This window comes from Aplidium turbinatum, chromosome 13 (assembly GCF_918807975.1).
Source record: "Aplidium turbinatum chromosome 13, kaAplTurb1.1, whole genome shotgun sequence".
In the NCBI taxonomy this organism is placed as follows: Eukaryota; Metazoa; Chordata; class Ascidiacea; order Aplousobranchia; family Polyclinidae; genus Aplidium; species Aplidium turbinatum.
Window position 1 is genome coordinate 13,449,068 of NC_137484.1, and position 21,480 is coordinate 13,470,547.

General features: G+C 37.9%; 1 protein-coding gene across 1 annotated transcript; it reads right to left on the reverse strand.

Moving 5' to 3' along the window:
- Nucleotides 1-4,523: 4,523 nt before the first annotated feature.
- On the reverse strand, nucleotides 4,524-20,114 carry LOC145781662 (cannabinoid receptor 2-like). Its single transcript, XM_082593337.1, has 6 exons — nucleotides 19,734-20,114; nucleotides 17,456-17,678; nucleotides 16,699-16,922; nucleotides 14,395-14,524; nucleotides 12,913-13,048; nucleotides 4,524-5,977 (listed from the first exon to the last, which is right to left on the reverse strand). Exons 1-6 carry the CDS (start codon nucleotides 20,112-20,114, stop codon nucleotides 5,731-5,733), a joined length of 1,341 nt encoding a protein of 446 aa, XP_082449463.1. The 3' UTR covers nucleotides 4,524-5,730.
- Nucleotides 20,115-21,480: the final 1,366 nt, after the last annotated feature.

Here is a 21,480-nt window from a genome sequence, read left to right on the forward strand (position 1 = left end):
GTTTGGCTAACTGGGCTTAATCCATTTATTGTATTCTTTTGTTGCAGTAGCTTCTGTTATGGAACAAGTGAGCCTGGAATTGAAGCACTCCTAAAGATAAATTAACTTTCAGGCTTGGTTGTTGTTTAACAAAATGAAAGCAGTTCAAACCAGGTTTGCTGAATAATAAACTATTAAAATTTGGAAGTATAGCCCACTACACCTCTCAGAAAGAAATAAAGTTGTAGACGTAGCTTAACTTGTCATTAATCAGGCGAATTAATGATTTAATCAAAATAAATATTATAGATTCAATTTTTCACCCAAAGAAACAAGTCATTATTTGCTTCAGAGACAACGAGTGAATGCATTGTCTATCAACACTCTTGTCTTGATAACGCACCATCGGCTACCGCTAAGCAACATAGCAATTGTTTTATTTTTTAAATTTCTTAGGGTTCAGTTCAGTTTGTTTTTCTTTCTGACCATCATAACGAAAAATAAGATATGCCAAACATAGCATAGGAAGAGGTAGAAGCGATTAAAAGCGGACGTTATAGCGTGCCATGTATGATACCAAAGTAGGACAATCAGTAGAAATTTATGGCACGCTCGCAACACTTTATTAGAATTTAAAAAATTTCCTCTTGAGCACGTTTTAACGTTCGCGTTTTGTCGTTTTCATCCTTTTTCGGATCCCTGCTATGTTACGTTAAGAGATAGCCTAATGTATTTTGCTTTGATGGTCAGAAATAAAGCGGAATGCATAGGCTACTGTAGCCTACTGTGCATTGTACGTTGTAGACCTGTTTTTTACTATTCCGCAAAAAGACGCTTTTGCGTTTCCTGACTGAAGCAGGCCCGGATTTAGGAGGGGCAGAGGGTGCAGGTGCCCCGGGCCCCTCGACTTTTGAAGGACCCCCCTACGTGGAAAAAATGTGATTTTGTGTTATTTTTTTCTTTTCAGCCTTTAAAGTTTCTGCAAAATGCTGTGCAGTGCTGGATTAATGCTACTATAGACGTAGAGGTGGTTTTTCACGCCGTAGACTTGAAAAAAAAAATTTGCACGGGGGCCCCCCGATCTAAAAGTGCCCCGGGCCCCCCATCATCTAAATCCGGCCCTGGACTGAAGTGTCGATGCTTAAGATTGGAACTGGCAAAAGCACTTTTGAAATTCTATCCGCAAAACGTTCCATTAAGATTAGGTTATATTGCTCCGCGCCTGGTGCGCGAAATTTTTTTTCCCACAAACTTTCTGTCGCATTTGCGTCTTTGTGTAAGTGTAGCCATTAGGCTACTGGTTACCGCGCGCGTAACTGTTTTTACCGATTTTCGCCCTCCAGGTCCAAATCTAAACATTGAACTTGAAAAAGTACGTAAGCCTGGTTTGTTTGTTTTTCATATCTTTATCCTGCATTGCGGGAAAGCGGACTTGAGCGCTATGCGTCGGTGTACGCCTTCCAACGTACACCTGACCCACGCTGCAGCCGACGGCAATGTCGGTTTCCGGTTGTCTACTCTACTTATGACTTAAATTTGGTACTCGATCACTGGGTAGAGGCAATTATCGTAAAGTTTCTTGCCCAGAGAAACAACAGCAAGTGCGGGTAGCTGGAGTCGAACATGCAGGCTCTCGACTGCGAGCCCAAGGCGCTAACCACTCGGCCACTGCTGCCGACACTGCCTGGAGACACACCTGGTCACAGGGCCGGATTTAGCTGATGGGGGCCCGGGGCAGTTTTAGATCGGGGGGCCCCCGTGCAAAAAAATTTTTTGCGCCTACGGCGCGAAAAACCACCTCTACGTCTTCAGTAGCATCAGTCCAGTACTGCACAGCATTTTGCCGAAACTAAGCCAAAAGGAAAAAATAACACAAAATCACATTTTTTCCACATAGGGGGGCCCTTCAAAAGTCGGGGGCAGGGGCGGCGCCAGCCAAAAATGAGTGGGGTGGACAAACATATTTCGAGGTAATATACTACCGTAAAGTATGGTCGCTAAGATTACCGATTGCGATGTGACTCACTGCAGCTCGGTTGCGAAATTTATTGAAAAATAAACAAAGGGAATTTAAAGGAGGCAAAAGCTGGTTTTCCATTGAGCGCACTCTAAATTATGAACAAAATAATAGAATGGGACCAAACGCTCCCATACATTTCATCTGTGGTCCATAGAATTGCCCACTACGATCTTGATGTTAGCAAGCTTGTCGTTATTTTATGTCATGGAGCTGCTGCAATGATAGGCGGCCTCATAAAAAATTATTGGGTTGTCCCTTAAACATAATTTTTAAAAACCTAGCTGTTACCCAATATTACCCATAGCCATAGGTTAAGAATCACTGCACTAAATTTTTATTTTGCGCTCACAGGTCAGTTTAAAAGCTTTCACCAATTTTTGAGGACCAGTGTTATCGACAATGTCTCGCTCACTGCTGATCTGCAGCAGATGTTCAAGTCTTTGTGATGACATGGCAGGCCGCAGATAATAGTTTATTGTCTTAACTTTGCTGTGGATACGTTCACAAGATGCCACAGTCATGGGCAAAGTAGCAACAGTACCAATAATTTGAAACAAATTGCTGTAGCCTACAAATGATTTAAGATCGTTTTGTCCACACAAATTCAAAAGTAAAGGCGAACACAACCACGCGGTCTTGGTCAATCCACTTTGGTGCTTTTCAAATTCTAGTTTCCACTTGTGACAATTAGCTGACCTCAAAAAAAGAAGATCCTATTGCTGCCCAACCTGATTTTCGTCGAAATTATAAAATTTGACTAAATATTCAACTTTAGGCAAATTTGATGGAGACATGTGCGTGAAATAAAATGCAGTTGCATTTGACATTAATTCACATGCTTGATCCGAGTAACGTTTTTTAAGTTCATTTAGCATTCTGTCAAAGGATGAAGAAAAATCTCTTCTTAACTTTTCTGTAATGGATTCAGATTCACTCCAAAAAAGACTGTTGCAACCTATCAATATAATATCTTACCATCTCGGAAATGGCTTGGTGGGTAGCGGCATCGCTTAGCCAGCGTAGTGGTTTCACGGGTAATTTGATTTCTATCCGCAAACAGCGATGAGTTGAAAACCAATTTGTTAATATCTTCCTCTGAACGCAGTGAGTCAAATGCTCTTGTCAAGTCGTTGATAGCAATAACCCCAGTGGTGAGATCCATTTCTTCACTTTTTAAATAATCCGAAGCCTGTTTACTTAACGAAAAGCATTTATGAGGAATAAGACTAGCAGTAACAAATTCAGATTGCTTGATGCGGAACAACAAACCAGTAGCCACATCATTACCTTCGTTTGACATTTGTTGGAGCATTGACAGCAGTGCTGGATAGAGGCTACATTAAAACCCCATCCAGATAATTTGAACGTGCAGACCATTTACTGTAGTAGCCTATCAGATAACGAGTGCAATGCAATTTTTTCAGACGTGATTCCCTCCTTTTTCAAATGCTCTTCATACAAAAAATCTCTCTTGGGAGAACAGTCCATAAAGTGGTAGATGTTACCAATTGTTTTAAAAATTGTTTTGACTGTCGCTACGTTTTTAACACTGCGCCCAAGCACAAGATTTAATTGGTGTGCAAAACAATGAAAATATACCGACAGTTTTTGGCACTCGCTGCAACTAGGTGTTGCTGTACACTTTCATCCTTGCCTGAAATGTTGGTGGCCCCATCAAAACCTTTGCCTATTAGGTCTTATAAAGCTTGTGTCTCAGTTGTGATAAAAGCCATCACCTCAAAATAGTAAAATTAGACTACAATCAATCAATACAACAGAGCGATAACAATTGAAGATTCTTCATTTCTTTGTATGTCAATGCTGCAAAAGTAATTTATACGTAAGAAGTTGAAATTAATTTATGACGCAGTCACTAGACCCCCCTAACCTCCTGCATACACCCCCCAAGTTTTCTCATCGGATCTCGACGAATTACAAAATTGACCCTAAATAGGAGTGGGGTGGACATGTCTACCCCAGTCCACCCCGTGGCGCCGCTACTGGTCGGGGGGCCCGGGGCAACTGCCCCCCCTAAATCCGGGCCTGCCCGGTCAAGTCAAGTTTAAAAAAGTTGAGTAAAGAAATTGATTTTGGTCACTAGTCTAAAAGTAAGATTTTCCGATTAAGAATTAACCCTAACCCATTAGCCCTAACTTTACTTTTTTTGAGAAGCTTTTGTGCACCGCAAAAATTAATGTAGACTAAGCCAAAAGAAAAAAAAAATGACTTCGATTGGCGTCGAACCGATGTCCTCATGATTATAAGGCACAGGGCGCAAACACTGAACCAACCGCGTCACCGAAAAACGTCTGCATTCACACGGTATAAATAAAAACTCTATGCGAAATAGCAAAAAGTTCGTGGGAAAAAAAAATTTCGCGCCCAGTGCACTGCACCGGCAATAGTTGCGGCACTAGAGGCAGATAAGCTATAGATCACTTAAAATGATCAAGAAGCCCCAAACTGTTTTGCTTCATAAAACTTTTACTTGCTATCAAAATTTTAAGATTACAACAAACACAAGAAATGGCCCTATACTTTTATTATATTGATGTTTATCAAAATATTGCTCACTGTCAGGACCAACATAACGAAAAAGTTAAAATCAATACTTCGTTGGCTATTCAAAAAATAAAAATTGAGCATTTTCCAGATTACGTTGTTATTTTGGTTAAAGTATGCACTCCATGCAGCGCACAGAGCGACTCAGAAAAATAAACGTAGTTGATCAGCAATTTCAGCAGAGATAAAAACACCAAATTCAACAAAATGTTTTAGTCTGCAACATTGGAGTAGCTCAATTCAAAACCAAAATAAGTCGAAGGCACTTTGTGTTAAAACAACAATTCACTTCGATATGGTGAACTCACCCTGGTCTTCATGCATACTTTTACTTGTTACTGCTTTGAGACTCAAAGATAGCCTACCCGTTTAAAATTGTGCTTTATTTTCTGCTTTCCAAAGTTCATATGTGTTTGGTTGCGTTTCGAACGCACAACGAAATAAAGAATTTTTCTTCGAAATGAAACCAAGTAGCCTAAATTTCTTCACTGAGAAACTATAACAAAATAAAGACAAGAAGTTTTAAATAAAACGAAGTATTTCGAAACAGGTTTGTCTCAAACAGCCATCATTGTACGAAACTTTGTTCTTGAAAAATATGCTGAATTAAGTGACAATTAGCCTATATGACCTTTTTGGTTATGCTCCAGGCTGGAAATCAGTCCTTTCTACATCGATTCAACGTTTGAAGACGTGGAATTACATTGTAACATAGGACTCATTTGCTAGTTGGGACAACTCCACATGTTCAAGTTAATACATAAACCATTAATTTATTCAACAATTCCAGATCAATTCACACAAATATTCGGAGTCTCTTGATACTCGGAGTATCTGTGCAACATTAGGCTATAACTTTTTCTTTGTGGCCCCCGCTTTTTCTAATTCTATATTGAGAAAATGCGTCACACTCTTTCATCATCGCAAATCTTTGATTCGGTCATTCGGTGCCTACTCAGCTTGCAAAATTTGTCTTTTTTACATGTTTTCCACGTTTGCTGATGCTTCTTCTTCTTCGTATGAATCTTCATCGCCACTCAAAGGGTCGAGGGGCTCTGCCTTATACAACCATTGAGCAGTGCCGGCGACTTAGTCTAGGTGTTTGAGCAGATACCGTATCAACGAAATAAAAATGATTTTGCTGGCCAGGAAAGTTTTTCCATTTTTTATCACCCTTTTGGCACCATTGCTATTGACGGTTGATGTAGTAACGAAACACAACTGTATGACGCTTCACTGGTCAGCGACTTCGCTGAAGCGAACTGCGATCTTGTATGGACGACAACCGACTTTCCGTTTTCACTGTTGCTGCTTCCCGCTGATTTGTCGCATAAGTTTTCATTTCGTCTTCTAACTGATTTGCATTTAATCGAGCGATCCATAGACGTGTTGGTAGCCCAAGTTGCACCATTATATCTGTTAATAAAAAAAGCGGTTGAACTAACAAATTGCATTAGTAATTGAATTTACAAATGACCAGATCGGCTTATGTTATAAAAGCGAATCCATTTATAACATCGCTGACGGATTATCTCCCGATATCGCGTGCCAATGAAAAGTGAATACCATAGATCACGACGCATGAGTAGCCTACAGGGATATCTAAAGAAGATATCTTTAGATATCCCTGGTAGCCTACGTGCTATTTTACAATCTTACAGTCACGCATGTCAATAATTTTGTCTGTTTTGACAAGTTGTTTTATGCATCGATTTGTGGTAAGCGTTTATAGCAGTGGTTCCCAACCTGGGGTTCGCGGACCCCTTGGGGGTCCGTGAGAAAGCATTTGAGGGTCCGTGATTACCTTGATGAATTTTGGGGAAAAAAAAGAAAAGCGATCTTTTTACTTTCATCTATCTGTTTAAATGCAAATGTGTCTAGTCTGCAAATGTCTTAAACCATTAAGGTTTTGCCACCTTTTCCTTTTGTTGGTTTTGTTACCGTATTTCTTTTTCACAATATCTTTTCTTTTGCATTCTGACAAAGAAAAATAAATTGAATTGAATTGTGTCAAGTACACCGTACTTTTAAAGCGCTCTGTCAAGAAGTAGGGTCAGATTACGAAGTACTTTTGTATCATTTTGAGGTAGCCTAGGCTACGTTGGTTATCTAGAGGAGAACTTTTAAAACAACTGCAGTAGCTAAAAAATGAGGTATTAACTCTTTTGAAAGCAAAAGGAAGTCCCCTCTCAAAGTTGTTTGAGAGTAAAAATGTTCTACACGGCATGGCCTTGGCCTACTTAGCCGATATTTTCGGTCATATTAATAATGTTAATCGTGGCATTCAAGGACCAGGTGTGACAATAATTGATGCAGCTGAAAAACTGAAGGCGTTTTTAGCCAAGTTGCCGGTTTGAAAACGCAGATTGGAAGCAAGTAATTACACTAACTTTCCAATGTTAGAAGATCTTATCTTGATAGATGAAACTCAAAGAGAATGTACTCTTTTGATCTCTATGAGAGAAAAATTTTGCGCACACTGGGAAGCCCTGCAAATCTCATTTCGTCGTTATTTTAATTTAGAACACCTGCCGAACGAAGTTGAAACATGGATTCGAAATCCTTTTCTTTTTGACTTAAACAACATTAGCGACGACGATCTCAGTAAAAATGACCTAACTGATTTGAGATTAAAAGAGTTATTACGCATTGAATTTCATTCAAAAACTGTGGAAGAATTTTGGTGCTCACAACTGCAAACCTACCCATTCTTGGCAAAGCAAGCGATTATTGTTTTGTTAGGTGGAAGCTACACCGTAATGGTTAGCGAATCGCAACTGCTCGCTGTACTAGTGAGTGCTCAGCCTTGTGCTGATGGCCGGGAAGAACGCCCCTTTCTTCACAATTCTCAGCTCTTGTTACAATAAAGATTAAACATCGAAATCGCCTGGACGTTGAAGATGACATGCGTGTTGCATTGTCAAAAACTCAACCACAGTTCAGTCGTTTAGTTCAGGAAAGGCAACAACAGCCCTCTCCACAAATTTGCTTACGTTGAAAAAGTTTCGGCATGACACTTTGGATCACCTTAATATTCAAATACTGCTGACATTTCTTGAACAATTCATTCATTTTCTTATTTGAGCAACTGTTTAACCTGATATTTGCCGCAGGAGTCATAGCGGCAATACAATATGACACAGTACTGTAGTTGAGGCAAAATTTAGGTAGGGGTCCGCAGAATTAATAATTTGTCTAAAGGGGTCCGTGACAACCAAAAGGTTGGGAACCACTGGTTTATAGAGAAGCCTTTCGGGTGAGAGCGACATTGAACAAATTCTCAACATCAAAAACATTGCTCTTACATTTGTAAATGAGTAAGACGTGCATTAGCATAACAATACAAACCCATGATAAATCATTGTAAATAAATGGGATGTTAATACGTTGACTAACTTCATGGCATGATGATTCAATTCATATATTTCACAATGGCACAGTCAATACAATGGACGACAAGTGATTAATTTGCTTACGGGTTGAATCAGAACGTTTCGAAAAAAAAGCGCTATAAAAATCCATTAATAACACACGGTTAAAAACAGGAAGCTAATTACAAAGTGGTTCCAAGAATGCAACCACGCAAACACTTGCATGTAGTATCTTATATAACAAAACCACGTTACCATTCTTGTAGCACAGGTAGGGCCACTAAACACAAACAGTTCACACTTCATTCAAGCATCAAAAGAGTTTTAAAAATGTCATTATTTTATTGCTACTTTCCTCACTGCCCCTGAACTCTTCCATCAAGTTCAACAAAAATATCGACTTTGGGCGGATGAAATTTTTTTAGTTTTTTACATAAGCATTTTTGAGATAATTATACCCAGATATCACTTAGAGACTATGAGTATCTCTTTTGACGGATGGTTATATTCTTACCTTTTAAATTGTCACTTTAACATTTTATGGAAATATAACCTATTGCATTATCACAGAGTCAAAATATGAGTTTACCAAATGAAAAAAAATCTTACGTTGGTATAAATTGGGCCTATAGAAGATTTGTCCCTATTTGTAGAGATTGGCTACAGTAGGCTATTTCCTGAAACCAAAGCTATTTTAGGCGCTTTAAATTTCCTTAAACTTTTGGCAGACAGAACGGTAGCAATTGTGGTGTATTACTCACTAGGTGGTGAAACGGTTTTTGGCAATCAAAAAAGTAAGAAACATTAAAAATTGAACTTGAATTTCCAAAAGTCACAATAAATATTATGTTTACTTTTCTCTCTCACTTTGAAAAGCACTAACCAAACATAAAAGAAACATTGGTAGGCTACCGTATTCATAATCATATTATATGAGGAATTCCCTCGAATTGTCAGCTGAAGAGAGTTTTTTTTTTAAATTGAGTTACGTCCTCCTATAAATAGTCTACGTTTACGATCTTTCCAGGAGGGCTGAAAACTAAAAAGAAAAGAACGTCTTTTTTTATTCGAGTCTTATTGAGACACAACTCATTTGCGCCCATTTCCATTCCTTTTCCTAGAGACATTTCTTTTTTGGATAGGATAAGTCCCTTTTCTCGACAATATTGTGTGTAATTTCCTCTTCCTTTCGGGCAATGTTTTGTTGGAGGACCTGGCGGCACGTTGATACTTCCCACAGCCAGCAATGAAAAAAAAGGGCTGTATGACTAGCCGAAAATGTTTGCCTTTTATTTTTTTGTTGTTGTTATAATGTTAAATGTTGTGTTGTTGCTGAGTTATGTCTGTTGATGATTTATAGTTTAAATTCGATAAACGTGCTTCTTGGAACCTTGTTGGCACTGTCCTTTGATCTATTATCGTGTAACAAATAAGCTACAATGCTACATGATATTATATCTGTGAGCATGTTTTAAAGTGCAATGTTTTGACTTTTGAGTTTATGCGTTGAATCAGTCAGGACGATAGCTCAGCTCAGACTATGAATTAATTCCCCCCCCCCCCCCCCCTATACATGGCCCAACAGCAGGTTATAGCCGGCTAGAGTCCTGTGATCACTAGCTTATACCACGAGTTCACGAAATTGAGAGTCAATGGCACAACAGTTCATGGAATGTCTGTGAGTTGTGTGACGCAAAGAAAAAGTGGCAGATCTCAATTGATTCTGGTACCGATATGAAGTTTACCACGTATCAATCACGAAAGCAAACATTGCACATCCGTCTGACTTTGCATGACATTGCTCAATGCTCATGCAAGTTTTGAAATCCATATTTTGAGAGTTTTTGAACGACAGAGCCAGCGGAAATTGCAATATGGTATTTTTATTAAATCAGCGGTTTTCACACTTTTTTGGATCACGGCACATCAAAGGATTGTGGAATCTACCGCGGCACATTGACTTACTCGGTCAATCTTGTTCTCGAAATATTGTTTTTACTAACTTTTTGATCGAACCTGCTACGTTAAATAAACTATACATAATAGAAATTATTTAAAGTTAGCTTTACTTTAATGAATAGCCTACATAAATCAATAAAATAATTTACTTTTACTGCAATGTAAAAAATAGATGAAATCGTGGTGACCTCTAGTGAAGGCCTTGTATAGGCCACCGCATGGATGAAAGCAATGCTCCCTTTTAAATTAATTTGACATATCGCATTACAATCTCCAGACTTTCGGGTACATATGCGATCGTCTTGTGGCACACTAGTGGTGTGCCGCGGCACACAGTCAGGGAAACTTTGTATTAAACTACTGACTCGTGAAAACGCAAACAGGAATTATAATTAACGACGTACTAAGCTGTTACGTATGTCGCACCACATGTTCTTTATTATTGATTGCATGAGCTGTAGCGCACGTTTTGATTAGTAGCCTACTGTCGTCACACATTAGAGTAGCTTATTTCTTTTTTAAACTTTCTATTTCCTGCAAAGCTTTACCAAGCTGTTACTTGGTATAAGGTTTGGTGGGCGTGCTAAATTTACTTTCACCCACATGTAAGTTTTGAGTCTACATCATATGCATATCAAGTTATATTGTGTGTTTGCCACCTTTGCCTTTTGCAGGATTAGTTGTCGTAGGCAACTCTATTTTAACATCATCATTAATGTTGCATTTCAACAAAGACAAATAAAATTAAATTGAATACTTTGCCACTATCATTATTCGCAAATTCGTCTGCCCGTTAGCTCAGTGGTTAAGCACCCGATAAGATCACGCGGTGCTGGTTCGGCTCTCGGGGTGTGCGCTTGAGCAACGCATTTAGGACTGCTCTCCATTCAGCGGCAACTAGTGGATGGAATAATTCCTCGGCAACAACATTTCAACAATGGAAAACTTCACTCTGCCAATATCTCGGTAACAGGCCCTGCGTTAAAAGCCTGTACAAGTATGCGAAACTACCAGGAATAAACTATCAAGGCTTTCTCAGTCCAATAATAACGATTCAAAACCAACCGACCAAACTTAGAGGTCTTCTTAATACGCTTTTTTTTACAAAACAAATGAGACTGTTGAGTAGGCTAATCTACTCAGTGGGGGAGATAAGTTTAGAAAACAAAACTTTGTTGTAGTTACGACCCTTTCCCAATGATAAAGTAAACCATGCGTGAAAGTAGACAGATCAAAAATCAATAAAATTGTTGTTATTGTAGACCAGACATGTACAACCATGTTGTTTTCCGCTGCCCGCGTGGTACTTAGAATAATACTGAAATCGTATTCTGAGTGCTAGCTGTCACAAATTATATCTCATTGTTTCCAGCATTGGCGTAGAATCGAATTGAGGGAGGCGAGCAGTGAATTGTAGAAACTTTGTGACTTGCACCTAATCTTCACATCAAGAGTAAATTTTCGCACGCTATGTAATATTGCGCTGAGGGTTTGTGATACAATACTGTAATGCTGCCTTGCAATTTCACGATGAAAGTTTAGCACTTAGAAATGTGTGGATTTTTTTTTTCGCGCAAGTGTGTAGAAGTGTGTGGAAAAGTGTTGCCAACCTTATAGTTTTTGCGTAAACTCGGGCTTGTATGTGTTTAAGTTGGCATTTTTTTGGGATTTGCGGGTTTCTTGTTTTTTTTCGCTAGCTTTTTTAGTTTTTGGGCTTGATTTTGACACTGAATTTGAGAATGTTTTGCTGTTGTCAATATTCCGCCATTTTCTAGTTTTTTCTTGTTTTTATAATAATGGTTGCGTAAAAATTGGAAGCATAGTGAGTAGGCTTAGTGAGCTCATTGAATCCCCGATGAAAACAGGTCACAGTATTGCTAACCAGCTCAGTGGCTGAATAATGGTTTCGCCTCTGGTGCTTGTAGATCTGAGATCGATTACAGGTCGGATCAAACCGAAGATGAAACCTTAAAACGGTACCGTACCGATTGTGTTTTTTCTTTTATAACGCAGGGAGTATAAGTCGGGGAATAATGTGATGACATCGTAAACCTGATAAAGAATTAAAAATGAGCCCTGTCGCTAAAAGACCTTAGCTGTTGTAGAGCGACAATAAATAAAACTATAACATTATTATTACTACAGTATTGCGATTGCAGTGCAGAGAGCATGATACCACCGTTTTAGGAAAATTTTCAGGTCCTTGAGAACAAAACAATTGTATAAACAATTTGATAAACAATTGTAATGACAATGGAAGGCGTAGGCTACATAAAACGTTCTCTGAAGGCCAACACCTGCAGCTTATTCATTCGTGTAGACGTGGACGTCGCTATAAATTACCTTACAATAGTTCACACACGTAAAAATGACGTTGGGTACATCTGTTTTTCAGAGATCATTTTTGAATTTTCCAAAAACTACAAATTTATTTTGACCGTTGTATTTTAGGCTAGCTTTCTCCGATTTACTTGCTAGTTTTTACGCAATAACCTATACTTTCATAAGAAAAGTAGACTAATTTAAAAAAAAAAGTTGATGCGTCCTGCGTTATCACTCGAAGTTTTATATTTGGCCCGCCAGTAAAACAAAAAGGTTGCACATGCTTGTTGTGGGCTATGTCAAGTATCGCAGATGTTTTAATTGAATAATTTATCAATGATTCTTCCTTTTCTACCAAAAACATTTCCAGGAGTAAGACAAAAATGTCTCACGTTTCCTTACTAAATACATCAGGATTCACGTGCGTTACACAGAATGTTTTGTTGATCTACCGGTACTTCAACGTAAATTCCCCGCGTGCACAATAACGACTACTGAAGTGTTCTAGATTGTCGTGTGGGTGGAAGTTGCTGCCAGGAAGTGACTCAATAGCAAAGCAGGAGACAGTTTCAAACATATCAATTTTGTTTTAGCACTTAAACTTTTTTAAATCCTATACTTGAAGAGTAAATAAAATATGAACCAAAAAATATTTAACCAAAATTTTGTTTCGCCACACAAAGATAAAGGTCTTCTCACCTGCTGTTTTTTCCTCGAAATAAACAAGGCAAAATGATTCGCTTGACTGCGCAACGCATACGCGGTAACCGAATAGAATAAATAATTGGATTAAGAAAAGAATTCACAACTGATGGAACCAAAGCAAAGTCAAATGCTGAAAAAGAAATTTTACATTAGAATTAACGCATTTTGAAAAACATTGTCATACGCATCTGCTCGGCACCTGGAGATACCATTGAAACATACCCAGAACCGTTGAGAGGATAGTTCGACCGGTACCAACGAGATACCTTTAAAACTAACGCACCTCTCGAAAACAAGAGGCCTTTTCTAAAATAATATCAAAGGGGAAAATACAAAAATACTGTACAAATGAAATTATCGAGTGGTAGGCTATGTGCTATTATTACTGTTACAGTTGTCTGGTCTGATTTCCCCCAAAAAAACAAGAGTTAATTGACTCGAAAAAGAATGAATTGTATGTAAACAGTATCACAGCAAAAATATGGTCAAATAAATAAGTACGTGAGCAAGAGCAAGCAAAATATATGTGTCAGCAAGTTAAGCAGTTTCTCAAATGTTTAGATTTTACCATATTTTTTTGCTGTGATACTGTATGATTCTTTAGTATTTCCTTCAAAATATTTTGCTTATAGGCCTAAGCTTGAAAAGGGCTGTAAGACTAGCTGAAAACGTTCGCTTATTATTTTTTTTATTTTTATAATGTTAAATGTAATGTTGTGCTGAGTTATGTCTGTTTATGGTTTAAAAAAGTTACCTCTCTACCCAAATAGTATTATAATTTTAAACGCTAAAAACAAGGTGTGTAAAATGCAACCATACAAGCTTAAATTACCAGTTCTTGTTAGTGCAAAAACTTGTATCCATTACATTTAATGATGAATTAACACAAACGTTATGCTTGTAATCATCGAAAGTTCTGGAAGTACAACGTTGTTACCCAGACAGCAAATCAACCGCTTTTTATATTGATTCAAGCTCCATTGAATCAATGTAAAAAGGACGTTGATGTGCTGTCTGGAAAATGTACAAGAAAGTTACCAGTAGCTACTGTATTGGGAAGTTGCGTGTGATATTTTGTTTATGCTTTGGACTTGCGCCAATCATCATTTACAGTAGCTTAGGTCCAGAAGTGTTGAATTTTTGTCATACTTTTTTTCAATTTTAACAATCATAAAAATGATTTTATTTTGTAGCGTTAATTTATGCAATGTTTCAGCTACAATCTTTCGTCACTATGTTTACTGTGAGTTTGTAATAAATTTTTTTTTGCTTCATGTTATTCTATGAACTTCATAAAGTAACAATTTAAGTCAAAAGATCTCATATTATCCTTTGTCTTTCAAACCTAATCTGCGCGTGGTTATTTCGCGAGAAGACCAATGGTTTCAGCTCGTCAACTGGTTTTAGATCATTTAAAAGATGCAAAAAGTAAGACGACTTCACAAATTGATCATATACCGTGGTTGTAAGACTTACCTTTGGCGAGTTGGTCAGTGGAATGCTTGATGCTTAGATCGGCTACAAACAGTGCCATCACAGGAAGCCAACAGATTACAAAAACTCCCAACGTGATTATGAGAGTTTTCGCCAATTGTAATTCTCGCTTCTGAAAAGCACAAATTGGTGAATATTTTTGCGATTGCCGGGTGCTATTTTATTTTTCATACTCCCAGTGTATTTATTCTAATACGGTACAGCAAAGTAGCAGATAGCCCAATGTGGCAAACTTATTCTTCAAAGGCACGTTTTCCAAAGCACTTGCTGTTCAAAAAAAAAAATATATATATATATATACAAAAACGTACAAGAAAATAAAATAAATAATTTTTAGTTTCTATACTGGCATGGCTCGACATTGGAAGGCCTACTTCTGTTTAATTTTTGGTAATAAGTTATCATCAAGTCAGTTGTTGAACTAGGAAGAAGCTATCGGTATTTATTACCGCATTTTATTAAAAACAAAAAAGACAAAACAAAATCGAGATCTTGCAACTTGCAAGCTACAACCATGCGGTCCATGCAGCAATGTCAATAATGCCAAGCTTTCAAAGCTAGAGTGCAAACTTGTTGGAGTTGAAAAATATAAACTATTGCTTCAAGTTAAACTTGTGGTTATGCCTTGTTGGATGCACGCATAAGCATTAATTAATTCAATTCTTCAAAATAATATTTTTTAACAATTTAGCGTCAACATTGAAACTGTACATTTAAAACAGCCATGCATGTTTGTTTGCTACCTGACTAACCGTAGATAAGCAAGTTCCATGCTGAAATAGACAAAGATATTTGGTGTTGGTGGCTTGTTTCATTTTCATTGAACACTTTTTATGCTAACTTATTTGACTTAATAATTCCCAATTCCCCTTAGTCACATTAAAAGAAGGATAGAATTTACTTGAATTGACATTCAAAATCACTTTTCAATAAAGTCAAGATATTCTGACCGCAGATCAAAGTCAAAGGACATTAGGACAAGCCTAAACATTAAAGGGAAATTTAACAATAAAAAGCTGACAAACTGTGCAAACGTTTTGAAAAATGAATGAAGCAGCAGCTTTCGAACAAGCGAGACAAATTTGCTTTTTGATTTCCGGAGGTATAGGCAAAGCCATGTAGGGTAATGAGACACCCAGACTACAAAGAGTATCAATAATATGTAATTGATTTGAAACGGTATTACTCATTCGGGAAATATAATGCAAATGACGTTAGCGCTTTCAATCATCCAACATTTTGAATACTTGAACTAGCCATTTGGAAGCAAATTTGCTGTTGATCATTCAGTTTACTTTGACAATTGTCTCAGTTTCTTTTTATATTTCTTAATGAACATCTGGCATTTTTACAACAAAATTATAGACTTAGCTCAAACTTTGCTTTATTTCTTTAAAAACGGCACAATTTGATTGTTTATGTTTACGTAAAAGTCTGGAGCTGCCAGACTCAATCTGCGGTTTTGGCGAAGTACCATGGGCCTATCTAAAAAAAAGTAATAATATTGATTGGCTGTTAAGCGTTAATCGTTGAGATTTTCCTCATTAACCAGTAATGAGAAGTGTCTTTCAGACAACATTTCCCACGCGAGTTTGACGTTGGAAAGTGACGAAATTTCTCACGGTTGAACATCGCCAGCCTCATGCATTGCGTCCAAGCATGTTTTAAATAAGAGTCCAATCGATTACCCCCAATAACGGTTCATTCGATGAAATTTGGACGTTTCACCGTTATGCATGAAAGAAAATGTTAAAAAACGCCTAAAAGAATTGCGTTGGTTTCTTTCATCATTCTGGGAACCATCAGCAATCGCTTGGTGGATTGTTAGCTAGATCGGCGCCATGTTGATTTATTTCCTACAATGTCAGGGAAAGTCGACGCTGCTTTGTGTCGTTTATCATATTTAGTGCGCACAAAAGTTGTCAAGGTTGAAGCCGCAAACCAAATTTCACACCAGCAAGTCGACGTGCCGGAAATGAACAAACAAGAATAAGAAGTCCGAATAGGTGCAATTCGATCTGTAAACAACTTCTGGGCCACTGCCAAAAGCAAAACCTTGCGAAACAAAAATATCTAAGCATACGATCCCCTGATATTGACCTAAACTGTGAAAACAAGATAAAACGAAATTATTTTATTTCCAGTAGGCCTATTATTTAATTTGATTTATCTTTGATCTTGTAGACTTTGAACAGGCGAAAAATTAGCCTACTTTCTTTTGTTTACTGAGTTTGATGAATAGCATATAACAGTTTGATTTCTATGATCACCAACGCTGTCAGTCACCTTCAATTTTTGATCTCCAGAAGAACCGCTGATACGATGACCAAAGGTCTTCTTTTTGACTTCTCGGAATAAGGCCATGTAGAAGGAAATCATTACAACAATGGATATGATGAAATAAACAACACCAGACAGAATGTAGGTTTTGGAAAACGGCACAAAGGATTGGGAGCATTCTGTGATACAGACAAAGGTGCCAAATTGGCTGCGTATGCATACGCACATACCTGCAACAAAATGTTTTTTGAATGGTGGTCTGAATGGTAGTAAACATAGGTAAACAATCTGAACATAGGTAGTCACCTACGTTGGCAGATGGTAGGTTAACGCACGGGGTGAGAGAATAAGAAATATCACTGGACAAAGAAATTGCAAATCGATCGCTACATTTTAGCTTTGTAACGAAAACCTCTTTTTACGTTGAAATTACCAACACCAAATCCTCGGGTATTCTTTGAACTGGTAAAGCAATCATATAAGTTAGTAAAGTTTAGTTTTGACCACATTCAAATAAGGATCTAGTAGTTTTCTTTGTGTACCAGTTTCTGAGTAAAATGATTCGTATTCTGCGTAACGAAAGGCCACCTATAAACAGGTTGATAAAACAACAACTCGACTCCACGTAGGCACTTTAGAAAGACGCAAAATTACGTAGGTCCACGCTAAGGAAACTTTTTAAATATTTTTACGCAGCTGTACATAACACCTGCTAAACTAGAAACAGAAAATGTTATGTGATAAGAACAAAAGCAAATCATACCATCATTTGCGCAACAGTGCTGGTTTGCGCACGACCATCCAAGTAAGGGAGCGATCAAGAACAATGCAAAAGACAATAACCATGACACAAAAATAAGAAAAATTATGACTTTTTTTTTGAGAAATCTTTCGTAATCGGCATGATGTGCGATCCTCAAGTAGCGGTCAAGGGAGACCAGAAGCAAGCTGTTTATCGACACAATAAAGGTAACGACTGCGACCCCCTGCAATAATAAAATCAAGTTCAAACACTACTGCTTCTTGACATGCCACGCACGATTCAAATACCTTTGATTAACACTAATCTTAACAGTAGGTTTGACCCATCCGGTTTGTTTTCTGGAGAAGGTGCCCGCAGTGTGAGTTTACCTCACCAAGCAACTCATTTGATCAGATTTTGATTATAATCGTTGTTACAATATTATTGTATAATTTATTTTTTAGGCCAGGGTTACTCAACTAACGTTAACAAAGGTCCAGTTTGACAAATTGAATATTTTTAGCTGTCTGGTGAATAGGTTATTTCACACGCAACCACGAAAGCTAAATTATCTGTACCAAACCACTGTTTTAGGTAAAATGTAACTCGACTTGGATTTCTGAGAAAGTGTTGGGGAGTCTGGGGGGGGGGGGGGGGCGAAGCCACCTCAGCAACTTAGATAATTAGATAATCACAGTAAAGATTGCTTCCTCCCAGTAGAAATCTGTTTAAAGAAGCCCTTAAACGTGGCAATGAGGTTATTCTTTCTAAAAGCTCAATGTCTACCATCAACATCCAGAAGGTCCGGATTCGGACCGCGGTCCACCAGTTGAGTAGCCCTGTTTTAGGCGTACTCAGCAGCTAAAATATGTTGCAGTTGTTACCGACCAATTAAGGCACAAGCACATGTGTCAAACTCCTGACTTACGATAACATTTATTGGTCAGTAGGATGTTATTAAATTTCTTTTAAATCTGGCCGCCGATATGCTGCACCATATACAACTTTATAATCAATAATAAACTTACACAAAGTAATTTTTTTTGTTACTTTGAAAAGACTGTAGGCTAGTGAAAGCCATGAGCAAGGAATAGCCGACAACTGATATTTGTTCATTTAATGGCCCGATCTTGAGCCCAGATACGACTTGACCTGAATTTGTTCAACTCTTATCATGTTTCCATAAATGCGTTGCCTGTGTGTTAATTATCCCTGGCAAAACTACCTATCGTTATCCTAATCGAGTATATATCAATGTCACGGCTCAATGTGTGTGTTAACATTTTAGTTGTTTTGGTAGGGTTTTGTCCGCCCCGATAGCTCAGTTGGTTAGCGCGTGACTTCGTGAACGAAGAAGCTTCAAGATCAAGCGGCGCTGGTTCGACTCTCGAAGTGTGCGCTTGAGAAACGCATTCTAAGGACTGCTCTCCATTAAGCGGCACCTAATGGCTGGAATAATTCTCCGGCAACAAGACTTCAACAATCGGAAATTTCACTCTGCCAATCTCGGTAACCGGCCCTGTGTCAAAAGCTTCTACAAGTACGCGCAACTATTAGGAACATCCTATGTCAAGACTTTGTCAGTCCGAGGATAAAGATTCAAAATCAACCAACTTGCTAGATTTCCGGCCTTTTATATTTTTTTTTCCATTTTTTTTGTCCACACGACCAATTTGACAAACCAGAGCTTGACTAAAAAGTTCTGACTTTACATTTTGGTAAATTTAGAACAAACAATCTGCAATGATAAAAACTGCCGTCATTTTCTGTCTAGCGTTCAACGAAAAGATTATCTGTTTGGGGCTACTAGGCCTACATTTTTTTTATGGGTCCGTTTGTTGAGTATAATTAGCCATTTTCACCAGATTTTCTCAATTTTCAATGTGAGCAACATTGGGCCCGATATTTGGGAAAAATGGAAATGTTTTGTCACCTGGACGTAGGCTGCTGTTGCCTTAAAATGTTTATTTATTTTTAGTGATATTTTGCGGAACAACAATCACAATATGGAAATAAGGCATCTGTATTGATTGGAGAGGGCATGTTCTTGTTTAATTTATTGAAATAAAAATAGATAACTAAAATATGCCATTGTATGCCAAGATGCCATAGATGCCATTGTAATATGATATTGTTTCCGCTCTTTCCGGAGCATTTGTTTAGTTATGATAATCTAATCACAGACAGACAGACTTGATTAGACTGTTGGTAAGAAAAAGGTTTAGAGGGAAAATATTCCTCACAATTATAAAGAATTTTAATTCTTAAATAATGTCTTGTCAAAACCTAGTTTACATACCTTGAGTAATATCCGGGATAGTGGCGACGTTCCAACAGGAATAAATATCGCCAAAACTACTTCCACACCCGTCAGCAGATCGGCAGCAGCAAGACTTGCTATAAACCAATAGGGTGGTTTTCTTAAACTTCTTGGACCATTCGTAATAGCAATCAAAATCACAAAATTTTCAATAACGGTAAGTATAGATATGAAGCAGGCTACAATTTCTGCTAGAGTCACTTTTCTTTCTGCAAATGACCGACACATATTCTGCTCTGTGTCATGTAACAAAGAGAGATTTACGTTGACGAAACGTTCTGTTACTGCAGCTGAATGTCTTGCCAACTGTCCCGGTATACCGACATTATCATTTCTGAAAAATATGCTTGAGATATTCATACTGTCATCCAATGAGCAAAATGTTTCCAATATTACCCTCCTTGTTTTTCCAAAAACTATTTAAAAATATGTTGCTTGGAAGAGATTGACTTGTAGGTCTTCCTCTTCAAAATTATGTGATTCTAGCTCCAGCAGCCTTGAGTAACAGTTTTTCTATTTTGCTTTCAACGTTGCGTTATGTTTTTTAAGTTGCTTGAACAACAGAAAAGAAAAAAAGCTGTGATTGCATAGTAAAAATGGCGAGACTACCCCACTTAGTGGTTTTATATCACATATTAGTAAACGGTATGGTGGTGTGGTTGTTTATCAATGGATTTAGGAATTTTCATTCTTAAAACTTAGGAATTTGAAAGATCTTAGGTCTTTGAAATATCGATTTCTGCTGATTAATTTTGATCTTTATCATTGAAGTTGGAAAGCTTCTTTGAGAGCTTAATCCTGGCAGTTTCGCATACTTGTAGTGCAAAGGCTTTAAACCACTGATACAGTTTAAGTTTTGCAGTGCGCCATTGACGAAGATACGATCACCACAATTAACAACTGGTAAAGTGTTAACTGTTGCCTGTGGATGTCCATTGTAGCGGACGCTGCTTTTCAGCGTATCCACCCATGCACAGCCATCAGTGGGATGGCAACATTCCTGGGCGAAGTCGGCAAGGAATGATAGGACACGAGGTCGACTACGCTGCTGTATTGTTTGCTAACTCAATCAGACGGTCAATGCTTGCTCACAATGTAATCGTTTATAATTTTTAATCTTCGATCCAGCAACACAAAAAAATAAAGAAAAACACCGGAATGATTAAAGCTCCACCACCAAAAACTGGATACAAAAATGTTGCCGCCTCTACATTATTAACAGTCTTGATTCAGAAGTTATAGCTGCTGCACCAGAAATCATAATATACAGACTATGAACATAACACTAAACTGATTTAAACGTCATACTGGCAGCGGCAAAAAATAGAAGCAGTAGCAATAACGAAACTGATATATTGATTTAGAATTACCAAGACTGATTTCTATATTTTGAGTAAGAATCATGATTTAAACTTCTTTAAGAAGGTTCTAGTGTGGAATGGCGAGTTTTACATACGATCACACAACGCAACACGACTGCAAATCTACATAACGATGAACCAAGGTAGGAATTCGGCATAGCGCCTAACAAACGGTTGATTACTGAAGTTGAATCCCGATTATTGAATTGAATTCCCGAGACGTGCAATTATGCGCTCAAGGCAGAACCTTCTGGACAAATCTAGTGATGTATACGTGTGATGTCAGAGACGACAGAGCTCTCTAGCGCTACATCCATCAAGCAGATGCTGCTGAATGCTAAGCTGTTCAAATATTGTTGCATACA

Coding starts and splice junctions, on each gene's coding strand:
- LOC145781662 (XM_082593337.1), bottom strand. CDS start 20,114: ATGAATATCTCAAGCATATTTTTCAGAAATGATAATGTCGGTATACCG. Junction 16,923..17,455: donor GCACTGTTGCGCAAATGATG/GTATGATTTGCT, acceptor ATTTTGTTGCAG/GTATGTGCGTATGCATACGC. Junction 13,049..14,394: donor CACTGACCAACTCGCCAAAG/GTAAGTCTTACA, acceptor TTTCTTTTTCAG/CATTTGACTTTGCTTTGGTT.